Source organism: Meleagris gallopavo, chromosome 6 (assembly GCF_905368555.1).
Source record: "Meleagris gallopavo chromosome 6, MGAL_WU_HG_1.1, whole genome shotgun sequence".
NCBI lineage: Eukaryota > Metazoa > Chordata > Aves > Galliformes > Phasianidae > Meleagris > Meleagris gallopavo.
This window is the reverse complement of record NC_139409.1, coordinates 42,579,291-42,591,738: the sequence shown is the minus strand read 5'-3', so window position 1 is coordinate 42,591,738 and position 12,448 is coordinate 42,579,291. Positions and strand designations below refer to the sequence as shown.

The following is a 12,448-nucleotide window of genomic DNA, read 5'->3' as shown; positions in this document are numbered from 1 at the left end:
TTAGATTCCTCCTGTTTACACATTGAAGAGCAGCACGAACCCTAAATGTGATTTAATGGTTGTGTACACTAAAGGAGTCTGATACTTAAGACAGCATTGGCTGTAACCTCTTTGCCTCTCCTCTTTTCCTCCCCTAGCCCCAATGTGTAGAATGCAACAGGAATAATATTAGAAGAGTAAGGACATCTGCCAAATTTGGTCATCTGCAGAGCATCCCAGAGACAAGGTGAACTAAAAAATCCATAGAAAAATCAATTCTGGAGAGTACAATAAAAGCTGGGAGAAAGTATCTTGCAGTAATTATCATCTTTTGTGCAAACTTAATTTTGCATAAGGCCATTTTTATCTATGAACTGCTAGTAACCATTTATAAAATGCTGCACAAAAATTTTAAACAAAATGACTGATGTTAAACAGAGGACTTCTTTCTAAGCTAAGCTAGCCCTCCACTGATAAAATATTTCAATATGGAAGAACTTTTTTCCTCATACAGCAAAGTTTAAGTCTTAACTAAAAATGTGCTCTATGACTGAATTTGCAAAAGCCAAAAAATTGTGCTTTGCCTAAGGAGGCAGCTTAGTGCAGCTAGGATATTGATCAACTTTCTTGTTTTTGCCAAATTAATGCAAAAAGTGTTGTTCATCTTTTAAAGAAAGCACAAGCCAGAAGAATCCAGTGTCTAAGATTTAACACACACACACGACTCCATGTCAACATGATTGTAGAACAAAATGAAGCAGAAAGGACACAAATGAAAAACAAGAATTCCTAGAATATTCTAAGCCAAAGCCTGAATGCAAGAACTTTCAAATGAAGACAATTCCTCAGATATATTAAAGAGGAGAGCAGTATATTACTTATGATCTACCAAGGCACTTTGGCATTGATGTCAACATGGTGGGAGGAAAAACTAACAGTTCTGAAATTTCTTTCCCTGCTTCTCTTTCAGTTTTTTGCATAATTTCGTTGATGAGTAATTTGGGGCTATACATTATGGTGCGGTATCTGTTACGCTCATTTCACTTGTTACTCCGAGATAAAAGAAATGTGAAATTTAATTGAATCACGCAATGTCAAGCTTTCATTATACTTCTAATTTATACAAGTGACAATTACCAAAAAAGAAGAGAAACTAACGCATTATTCAAAATTCTCTTTATTAAACTGGAAGCAACAAGCTGCCTAAATACCTGCCTCAGACTGCAAAGCTGAAATGAAACCTCTACATTTAAATCTTCCTACTGACATGGCGAAGATGGACAAAGACTTGAAGAAGCCTTCAGCAACTCGCAGCACCAGATCTTCACTGACAGTTTCACACTCAGTCCTCTATACAGCAGAGGCACATACATACAAACACATTTAACCTGGGTATTCCCGTAAGAACAAGAAGCAAAAGCAAGACCTCAAAGTAACTGCAAAGGCAGATGAGCAAATAGTAACACCATCATGCAGAACAGAGGGCAGCACTACCCACAGCACAGCATTTTAAAAGTCCTGCTACCTGCCACTGCGGATTTTTTCTCTCAAGTGCATGTTATCTCTTGGTGAATGAAGGAGCAAAAGCAGAGGTCCTAAAGTCCTGCAAGGACTCAACACTACTATCCTTACTACATAGATTTATATTTATGTCTTAGAAATGCCTTTTTCCACCAGAGAAGTTCAGTGACTGTTCAAATACACTTCTGTTTTCACACTGTGCATTCATCTTAGTGTATCAGCTGCTTTTCAACTCTCTTTCACAGCATGGACTCCACCTCAATAGATTCTCATGGACAACTTTTTGCCTAACTTTACAAAATCATTTTTCCTCCTACTGTGACTGCTCGAATAGCAACTTGCTTACATGAAAAAAAAAAAAACCAACACTCCAAAAGAATGCCATTTCTTTCCGGTTGGTTGAAATTTCTAGCAGAACCAGAATGACAGTACAACTTTTGAAAAGAAATCATGCAACAGCTATACAAACTGCAACACCAATTAACTGTCATAACAGAATTAGCAAGAGTTTTCCGCTCACTCTATTAAGAATGTAAAGCTGTAAACAGATTTTCCAAAGAGATTGAACAATACAATGCAATCATCAATTTCCCATCAAGAAACAAGGCCTTAATTTTTAGTTGAAATGCTGCATTTCACTCTTCTCACTGGTCTATCATCCACCCACAAAGACAAAGCTTTGCCATACTAGCTGTAGATAGTATGTATTTTCTTGCATCAGTTACTGAACATGCTGTCCCCCTTTCCCCAGGTTCTAGATAGTTTATTATTTCCAGAAGAGGTAAGCAATGAAACAAGGACCAGATTTTTTATTTTACTAACTTTTAAGCAATGTAAAAGCAAAACTTTATCTGGGTGGTTTTGTTTTCAGTGAAATAGTCTAAATTTTCAAAGCAAAATAACTGGAAGGGTAGTTGAAATATCTTTCTGTATTCACGTAAATACATAATGGTGTAGAAGATGCATAAAGAACAGCAGAAATAATAAAGTCTGATTTACTGCAGTTTGATTCTAGATTCCAAACCTGCTTTGAAGATCCTGGTTCCCTTTCATGTCACTCCCTATATTCTTCTGTTCATCTCCTTTCTTTCACATCTCAAGTCACACCACAGCACTCCTGTTTTCCATGAGCCCTGACTACTAGTTGTGCAAGTCACAATGCATACTGAGGATGATTTCAAGAAAGTAATGATGTGGAGCAGTCAGTTAAGTCATTTGGGAACTGAGTTTACAAACCTGTCATTCTCTTCTCTAAAGCACTAACTTGAGTTTCCTCCTTCTAGGTACATATTATTTTACAAACTCGTAAGATTACCTTTAATATACTCAACCCTACCATCAAACAGAGTTAATTAACTGATTAATGAGTTCAGAAGTTATCACAGGTGACGTCAAGAAGATATAGCAGGTAATGACATTCCATTTCCCTACCCCCCAATTATTATTAATAATAAATTAAGGTGGTGCTTTAGAAGTAGAATGATGCACTATCAAGAAAAACAGAACTTCAACATATAGAGACAGACATCTTGGACGTTACTTCAGATTGGGAATCAAAGGTAATATTAAATGATAGAAAACAAGCAAGGATCATCAAGCTCCCTTTTATGAATCTCTCGCTTTGGCTCTATGAAGCAAGAAATTAGTAATTAGTTTGAAATTCACCTTGTTCACTTGACTTCAAGGCCTCTTTGATTTGCTGTTTAATTTTCATTGCTTCTTCAGCAGTCAAGTCCCCTTTTTTCAGTGTTACCACTTGAGGCTGCTCATCTTCATTATCACTGCCATTCTCAGAATCACTATCTGCAAGTGGAAGTTGCTCTCTCTAGAGGAAAGAAACAAAGGCAATTCTGATCAATTGGTACAACAGCAGGCAGTAGTTTTGGTTTCACTTTCTGCAGCAATGTTGGTGAAGAGCCATGGCACAGCCCACAACCCAGGCTCTCCCAGTGCACTTTACCTGAATGACACAAATCTACTGTCATATCCTTCAGCAAAAGTCACAGAATGGCCAGGGTTGGAAGGGACCTCAAGGATCATGAGTCTCTAACCCCCTTGCTACATGCAGGGCCACCAACCTCCCCATTTTATACTAGACAAAGCTGCCCAGGGCCCCATTCAGCCTGGCCTTGAACACCTCCAGGGACAGGACCATCTGCATTACTGCAGCCCATGGCATGCACTCCCAGTACAACAAACACATATTTTTACTTTTTTAAGATTTGCTCATACTTAGCAACTAAAACGGGCTCATAGGACTCGTTACAACTCTTTGGACAACACCAACTCTATCGTGGAGACAGTGTCCCATGGGAAGAAAACAAAAAGCACACAAAGGCCCTATGGCCCTTTCTCTAGCGTGTCAGCTGATCAGGCATTAAGACCATTTTAACCCTTTACATACACCATTTTTATTACACTCTTAAAACATTTCTTTCCTCTAGCCCAGATCCTATTAGAACAGTTAAACTTGGGGCATTTCTCCATCCCCCTGGGGATGCCGAGAGGTGAAACCAACTGCTCTGAGATGGGGCACTAGGGCTACAATTACTAAATGAAAATGAGAGGGGCCGGCATTTTTTTAATTTATTTTCATCTTCGCCAGAAGAACGAGTCCCCAAGACAGCCCCAGCTTATAATAAGCGGGTAGCCACCAACACCCCAGCCCCTCCAGGCTCATCCCCCGCCTCCCAGCGGGCTCCGTCCCCTTCCTACCCCCACCGAGGGGAAGGGAAGCAGGGCAGCGATGCACGGGGCCGAGGAAGGACACGCTGCCAAGCAAGGAGGGAGCACCTCTCCTCAGGAAGACTGTTACCTTGGTTTCCACCGTGGGCCCCTCCCGATACCCGACCTGCCGCTTAAAACGGCTGAGGAAAGCGGGCTCGGCCGGCCGCACGTAGGAGACCTGGTTCCTTTTGCTCATGGCCGCTGCCCCCGGCCCGGCCACAAGCGGCCAGCCGCCCGCTTCCGGTGGCGGAGGACGGCAGCCCGAGCGGGACAGCCAGCACGCTTCCTACTTCCGCCCTGCTGCCCATATCCCCATCGCGTGACGAGGGCAGACATGCTTCCAGCCAATAAGAGGAGAGAAGCCAGAGTAGGGGCAGGAGTCGTGCAATGAAATGGCCGCGCCCTTCTCGGCCTCATGGTGGGGGCGGGGTTGCGCCGCTTTCGGCTCTTAGCGCCAAATTCAAACACGCCGCCATTTTGAAGGAACTGTGGGCAGGTGGGGGGCCGTAGGGCCGGCGCGGATTATGGCTCCCGGCACAAGAGGTGAGGGGACGAGGGCGTGATCGGGGTGCGCTGCTGAGAGGGGCAGGGGAGTATCTTAGTACTGTTGTTACTACGCGGGGACTCTGTGGGGAGTGGGGCCGCCGCATTGAGCGGGCTGCGGTGGGTGGCGGTGGGTCGGGATGGGACTGGACTGTTGTTCTTAAACATTAGTTATATCTTGACTATCTTCTGTGTATTTTTTTCATCTTTTTGTAGATTTACGTGATTCTGCAGTGCCTTTGCTGAACTCACCTAGGTAAAGTATTATTGGCCGCTTCCTGTATGCAATAATGCTGTAGGAAAAAGTGCAAATAGTGTAACTGTACAAAATAATGTTAAGTTTTTCACCCAGTGTTTTTCCAACACAGGACTGCCTATCTCTCTCAACTTCCTTTGTGATTTAAAAATAAAATCTCTTCATCAAAGCGCTGTTCTGAGGCATCGGATTTCTCTTAGAATGTTGTCATACTTCTTGGGTGTCTGGCTGGCTTCTATGAGGGAGTCCCAAGCTAAAAGAAAGGCACACAAAGCCCCCCAAATATACACGATTGCCCCAACTCAAAATATTACATACTGACAATATTTGGCAAGTTAGTGAGATGTCTCAGGTCTTCCCTTTCTCAGCTGCTGCTTCTTCCCCTTTTAGCTTTTTCCTTGTTGCTCCCCCATCTTACATTTCACTCATGAAGTCTACTTCTAAAATTGTTCTTTTCCTTTCTCTTGTATTGCCAAAAGTAAAAGCCAACGCCAATTATAATGCTATCTTGCTATAGCTGATTGATGTGAAAGAATAAAGTAAATACAAGCTTGCTGTCACTTCATGGAGGAATTAAATTCTTTAAGAATTCAATTGGTATAAGTATTATTATTGATATTTATACTAGAATGTCATAAAACATTAATATAATTCGTACACAGTTATGTAGGTTGCTCCGAAAGTAATGCCTCTTATTTCCATGGAAACCGCAACGTGTACGAAGAGTACAATAACTGTTTGACAGAGTAAATTCTCAGCTACAAAATGCTAGTTTTCAACACAGACACTATCGTTAGTTAAGTATTCTCACCAGCAACAAATGAGCCTGTGTACTGCACTCATAAAGGTCTGCAGCTGTGGTGGTGACCCACTGTTGCCACTGCTGAACCACACCACGCACTGCCTCACTGAATGTCAACAGGGGCAATTTCTTCCGCATGGAGGAATTTATTGACACCCTTTCACTTCATCTGCACTCCTGTGTCAGATGCCATTCTGTCAGACTGCGCCTCCGTGTCCTTCTGTCACACAGCAACAAAATGCAACAGGATATTGGTGGGAAGGTTCAGCCTCTGCCATACTGCCAACATCTGCATTGGATGTCATGTGCCAAAATAACAAAATAGGAGGTATTACTTTAGAGGATTCAAGCTGAGTTTTGAACAAACTGTTCAACAAAGAACAAACTGTTGTGTCCGCTGTATGTAGTGAAATTAGTCAGGGAGCTTTTAATTTTAGGAGCTGCTGTCCTTGATCAGATTCATCGACTGAGAATTGATTATTTTTTCCCTTCCTATGAAAAGTGAAGAAAATGCAAGATTTCTTGCTGTAACATAGCATTGTGTGTTCCATTTGTTAAATCTTTCTCTAAGTTCCTGTAATAAAGAGGATGCTTGAAACCTACAGCCTTAGAAATTACTGAAGCCCCATTATAACTGCAGTGGCCTGTCTGGTCTCTCTTCCTCCCCTCTCTTTGTACTTCAAATTCAATGTGAAATGTTCTTTTAGAACTGTATTTACATGCAGAAACAACAAATTCCACCAGCTTTTTGTTCTTTTTTAATCTGCCACATTGTAAGCTTTAATACTGTGTCTTATAATGAATTCATGTGTACAGCTACAACGTCTGTAATTTGAGGAAATGTTTGTATGATTTCATGTGCTTAATCTGATTTTTGCAATGTAATTTTAACAAACAGCTGATAGATGTATTTCAAAGAAATCTAATGCATAAATATTCATTTAGTGTTGAAGGGGATGCTATCAAGGTTTACGTAAGAGTACGTCCCCCTTCAGAGGGAACTGCATTAACTGATGGAGATCAAGGCTTGTGTTTATCTGTTCTTTCATCAAACACCATCCGTCTGCATTCAAAACCTGAGCCGAAGATCTTCACTTTTGATTATGTTGCAAATATGGAAACAACACAGGTAATAACTGAGTAACTTACAGAATTTTGTAGCGGTAGTGCAGGTTTTCCCCAGATTTTGGCAACTGCTGCGTTAAGCCTTTCTAAAGACGTCATTCCTTTGGTCATCTTTTTTGGGGTCTTATTTTTTGCTGTGCTCCATTTAGTAATATATGGTTGTAGTTCATAGATACTGCCCTAAATTCCACCTTTTAATAATTTTTATGTATTTTTAAGCACCACTAATTGTTTAATCGAAGCTTGCACTAGAATTAAAGCTTCTGTTTGTAAACATAACAGTAATAGCATGAACAGAAAATAATGCCCTGTTGAGATAATCACACAAAAATGGATGGTAGCCAATAGCCAATGTGATTTGTATGTTAGAAGTTTATGACCTTATTACAGTTATATTTCCTTCTTTTATATCTGCTTTTAAACAGATATATTGTTCAGAAATTTTCACTGCTTAGTCTTAATATTCTCATGACCTTGGAAAAGGTAATACCAGAAGGAAAATGCTCCAATTTAATCTTTGCAGTATTGCATTCTTGAAGTTCTGAACATCATTTTCATTTGACATCAAATGCACCACACTTCCTTTTCCAAGCTCTTAAGGAAGTCTTTCCTTCCTACAATATAATCTTAATGGGAAAACCTAAAAGTAATCTGAGTTGTTTCTGCAATATCCTTACAAATGGTGATTAATTTCTTAGTTTCATAAAGCATTGGTTTTATAAGGAGTAAGAGTGAGGTCTTTTTAATAGTGCTGACTTGAAGTGTATTCTAATAAAGGAGCAGCGTCATCCTTCAAGTGTCATCTGTCTTTTACATGAAGAAATGAACTGCTCTTGACAGCATCCTGTCATCCATCTTCATGCAGAACTCTGCACAGAAGCTGTGAAGTTCTTAATAAATGTCATAATAAGAACCCATAATATATACAGCATCTCTAAAAGAAAACGAAACACTCAGCTATCATTTGCAGCAAGGCTTTTCTTGCATGTCTAGGAAATGCATGAAAATGGAAGCTAGTGGTTGTGCAATATTTGCCCAATATGCCATTGTACCATGGCAAATGTGGAAAGTTGACCAGTTTTGCTGATCGTCATAGGTTCAATTTTGCTATAAACCACATAATAATTATAATGAACATTGGACTACAATTAATACTGCACATAATAAAAATTTTGAAACCATATTGTAGTGAATTTTACTCAATTTTTTCACAGAGAATTTTCTACATCACAAAGGCTCACCATGTTTTATGACTTTTATGCTGTGAGAGATCTCCAAGGGTCATGATAATCTGTCTGACCCCAAATAATGCAATTATTTTATACGTTATATAGTTATCACACAGAAAAGGCTGATAGAAGAGAGACTTAAACTACTGGAGCCAAGTGTCTTCTCTTTCCTTTGTCCCCAGGAGTCAGTGTTCTCAAGTGTGGCCAAAAGTATTGTTGAATCATGTATGAATGGCTACAATGGAACCATCTTTGCATAGTAAGTCATTTAATGGTGTTTCATAGAAATTACACTATTTGAGGAGAGTTTGTTAATGACTAATAGTGGTTTTAATTTACTGAGTCTACTTAATGTTACGCTAAGCTTTGAAAATGCTTCCTTAATTCAGAACAATGTAGAAAATGTTCTTGCACTATTGAAGTATATTTCTTGTTTCAGCTTTCAAAGTGTTTTCAGAGGAAAACTACATCCAAGATTAGTAGCATTAATATCACCATATTAACTGAAAATATTTTCTCACTTTGAAAACTGAGTGGGCACTTTTGTTAAAAATACTAACTTGGAGGGCTGATCTTATGGAAGTGTTACTCTTTGTTTATTTTTAGTCTGGAACAGCTTTTGCAAAACTGATCTCTACTTTGTTACTATTTATAAATATGGAAAAATCAAGTGAAATTGCTCTGAAACTTCTCTAGCATTATTAATAACTAAGGATAATAAGAGGATATATCTAACTTGAAAGGATTTTAATTGTTAGTTTATGTATGCTACTGAGTGACATTAAACTAATTTTTTTGGAGCAGTCTTCTGGGATTTTATGTGTCTATTTGAAAGCCTTTATTTGAATGCTGATTTCTAGTATTCCCTTTCCAACAGAAACGCAAAAGAAAAGGGAGGTGGGGGAAGCAAAGAGGGCTGTGAAAAAGTAATTTATCTAACATGGTCAAATTCACTCTTTTATTTTCATATATTCTCAGCTTCCCTCCATTGTTTTTTTTTAATCTTCTATTTCTTACATTTGAAACGGTCAGTTTTCTTTAAAAGATATAGATTAATTTAAAAATCAGAGCTGGGATAATGCTTTGTTGTCTTACTACTACTTTTTGTTTTTTTTTTAGTGGCCAGACTGGATCAGGAAAAACTTTTACTATGATGGGTAAGTGCATTAAGACAGCTTTATCTTACATTGATCTTCATGTAGAATTCTGTATAGAAGATGTGAGTAAGTAGTTTCTTAAGGTTTTTTTGCTGGAGTTGAAATGTCTCCTTGGCTCAAATGCTGGGGATGATTGAGATTTTTCTCTTTTTGTAAGTAGCTTTAAGGTTTAAAGGATCTTAGAATCCTTATGGTTGGAAGTATCCTTTAAAGGCCATCTAGTCCAACTCCCCTGCAGTGAACAGGGACATCCACAGCTACATCAGATTGTCCAGGGCCTGATCCAGCCTCACCCTCTATGTCTCCAGGGATGGGGCATCAACCACATCTTGAGGCAGCCTGTTTCAGTGCCTCACCACCCTCACCGTTGAAGACTTTTTCCTTGTATCCAATAAATGGTGTGGAGCTCAGTGCAGTTACTCTTTGTATCAAGATAGATAGCAAAGTACAGGTACTCTCCTCCATCTTTTTGGGGTTGTATAATTTTGTTTTTGACAGGAGAAAAACTTTTCAGTGGTATCAAAAATTTTGAATAAGATGTCTCAGAAAATGAGTAGTTCTGCTGTTTGCCCTGTTTGGCTGGTGTATCCTACATGTGAAAAAATAGAAAAAATATTTTAATATGTAGCATTCTTTCGTATTAAAATTATAGTAAGGCTTTCAAAATAATTGGTTCATACCCAACTAGGAGTTAAGATCCCTCAGTATATGAAACCTACTGTATTTTGTTCATCATGCAGTGGTAATTTTAAATGCATTAATATTTCACTTGATGTTAGAAAGTTACTGAAACAACCAAAATTGTATGGCTGATCTGTTTAAGAGGACTACATAGAAATTAACTGAACATGGGGCTAGAACCACTGTCTGTCTAATTATTCAAGTCAGGCTTAAGGCCTCATCTGTACTATTTGACATGGAAGTTCATGTTTTATACTATTTTAGACTTAGGTAACCCTAAAGACAGAAAATGACCTTTCACAGGGATCACTTTGATTTTGTTTAAACCTGATTGTGGAATATTGTCTCAGATCATGGAAGTTGATTTTGTTGCAGTTCTGAGGTTTTGCCATAAACTGATTAAAACTTACTGAATTCCTTTATAATGGCACCTTGGAAAAAAAACCCAACCATTTCACTTGAGTAATACTAACTAATTAAAACTTTTTATTTAAAAATCTCTTTAGGACCATCTGATTCTGATAATTTCACTCACAGTCTGAGAGGTGTAATTCCACGGAGCTTTGAATACTTATTTTTTCTAATTGAACGTGAGAAAGAAAAGGTACATTTATTTTATGCTTACTAATGAAGTATGTCTCACATCAAAATTTAGCTAAGGCTGTTTTGTAATCTGGTGTGTAGAAGTGAAGTTTCTGAGATAATGGCTGACTTGCTTAAAATCTATTAATCAGAAGCAATTGTGTCTAGTTCTTCAGACACATGCATGCTTGCTTTGAGTCTAAAAATGCATCTAGGTTTCTGGATGATGGTTGTCATCTGAGTATCAAGGGATGTCAGAAATGCATAACATGCTGAATATACATAAGCAAGCTTACAGCTTTATATATATATATAAAAATAAAATCACTGTCATACAATGAAAAGCTTAATAAAACCTAGTGCACTTATAGTGTAAATTTTTGTGTTTTGAAGGCTGGCAGTGGAAAGAGTTTTCTCTGCAAATGCTCTTTTATTGAAATCTACAATGAGCAGATATTTGACTTGCTAGACTCTGCTTCAGCTGGACTCTTTCTTAGAGAGCACATCAAGAAGGGGGTCTTTGTTGATGGTGCTGTTGAACAGGTGTTGTCATCTGCTGCTGAAGCATACCAGGTATTTTTGCCACTTTTCAATGCTTGAACTTTTAGTCTTGATTAATGGCCTATTTGGTAAATATTTCTCTAATTTAAGCACTTGGTTTTTTGTGTGGTGTCTATGAAGTCCTCTCTCCCAACCTCTCTTTCCAAAGCACTGGTAAAAGTCTATGACTAGATAGCATTTCTTGACTATCTCACACATGTAAGAAATCATATAGTTCTAAAATATATGGAATATACGAATTGCAATCACCGTAATCTCTCCATAATACTCTTCACATCTTTGAAATAGCAACAGAAAATTACATCCTGCCCTAATTAAGCAGCATGTATGTTTCAGAAATTGTCAAGTTGGTTCCTCCAAGAGTGAAGTGCACAGTACTTTTTCAACTTCAAATATTCTTTTCCTTGTGTACTGCTAACATGTGCATGTATTAGATATGTTCTACTCTGAAAAGGCAACGGCACTCTAGGAGGAAAGAAATTAAAATTGTAATTAGTTTTTTATGAAGCTTGACTATCTATTTGTATACTATTCCTCCCCCTCATTTTTTGTAGAATGTCTATTTCTTGTATATATTATGTAGATATTTTTGAATGTAATATATAAAATACTGGAATGTGCTTGTCCTTGGGATTTTTGAAAGCTCTTGCACTGAAGTGTACTTAATATTGTTTATCTCACTTTCAAGTAAATACCGGGTCCTGTCTGAAATACTTGTTTAATGTCTTTTTCATGTTTATTAATTAGGTATTAACTATGGGCTGGAGAAACCGTCGTGTGGCATCAACCTCAATGAACAGAGAATCTTCAAGGTCGCATGCAGTTTTCACGATCACAGTGGAATCCATGGAGAAAAACAATGATATTGTTAACATTCGTTCTTCCCTTCTCAACCTGGTAGACTTGGCAGGGTCTGAGAGACAAAAAGACACCCATACAGAAGGGCTGAGATTGAAGGTGAGTTCTGTACTATCTGTGGCATCTTTTTCCTTTCAGTTGCATTGCCCTGTCCCATCCACCAGATCTGCTCACTTCTATTTTCTATTCTAGGAAGCAGGTAACATAAATCGATCACTAAGTTGCCTGGGCCAAGTTATCACAGCACTTGTTGATGTGGGTAATGGAAAACAGAGACACATTTGTTATCGGGATTCCAAGCTCACTTTTCTGCTACGGGTAATATATATCCTCTGGATTTTACATACTAGTTGAGGTAGAAACAGCATGTGGTTGTATGGGTTTGTTTTTTGTGTGTGTGCTTTTGGTTTTATTTTATTTTTAAATT

General features: G+C 38.5%; 2 protein-coding genes across 4 annotated transcripts in view; one reads left to right on the top strand and one right to left on the bottom strand.

Annotated features, from left to right (window-relative positions):
- Positions 1 to 4,547, bottom strand: part of KIAA1143 (KIAA1143 ortholog) — a 59,144-nt gene extending 54,597 nt beyond the window's left edge. Inside the window, exons 1-2 of one of the 3 annotated variants that reach the window (XM_085226508.1) lie at positions 4,316 to 4,547; positions 3,166 to 3,325 (exon numbers count right to left, since the gene is read on the bottom strand). In XM_085226508.1, the coding sequence (XP_085082634.1) occupies positions 3,166 to 3,325; positions 4,316 to 4,423 (268 nt within the window). In that variant the 5' untranslated portion in view covers positions 4,424 to 4,547. The remainder of the gene's footprint in view (positions 1 to 3,165; positions 3,326 to 4,315) is intronic. The other 2 variants (XM_085226509.1, XM_003207250.5) reach the window with 2 other exon arrangements.
- A 79-nt stretch (positions 4,548 to 4,626) lies between these two features.
- KIF15 (kinesin family member 15) overlaps positions 4,627 to 12,448 on the top strand; it is a 34,899-nt gene continuing 27,077 nt past the window's right edge. Inside the window, exons 1-9 of the mRNA XM_085226507.1 lie at positions 4,627 to 4,770; positions 4,987 to 5,026; positions 6,774 to 6,957; positions 8,365 to 8,441; positions 9,302 to 9,339; positions 10,527 to 10,624; positions 10,996 to 11,175; positions 11,911 to 12,120; positions 12,214 to 12,339. Of these exons, the coding sequence (XP_085082633.1) occupies positions 4,752 to 4,770; positions 4,987 to 5,026; positions 6,774 to 6,957; positions 8,365 to 8,441; positions 9,302 to 9,339; positions 10,527 to 10,624; positions 10,996 to 11,175; positions 11,911 to 12,120; positions 12,214 to 12,339 (972 nt within the window). The 5' untranslated portion in view covers positions 4,627 to 4,751. The remainder of the gene's footprint in view (positions 4,771 to 4,986; positions 5,027 to 6,773; positions 6,958 to 8,364; positions 8,442 to 9,301; positions 9,340 to 10,526; positions 10,625 to 10,995; positions 11,176 to 11,910; positions 12,121 to 12,213; positions 12,340 to 12,448) is intronic.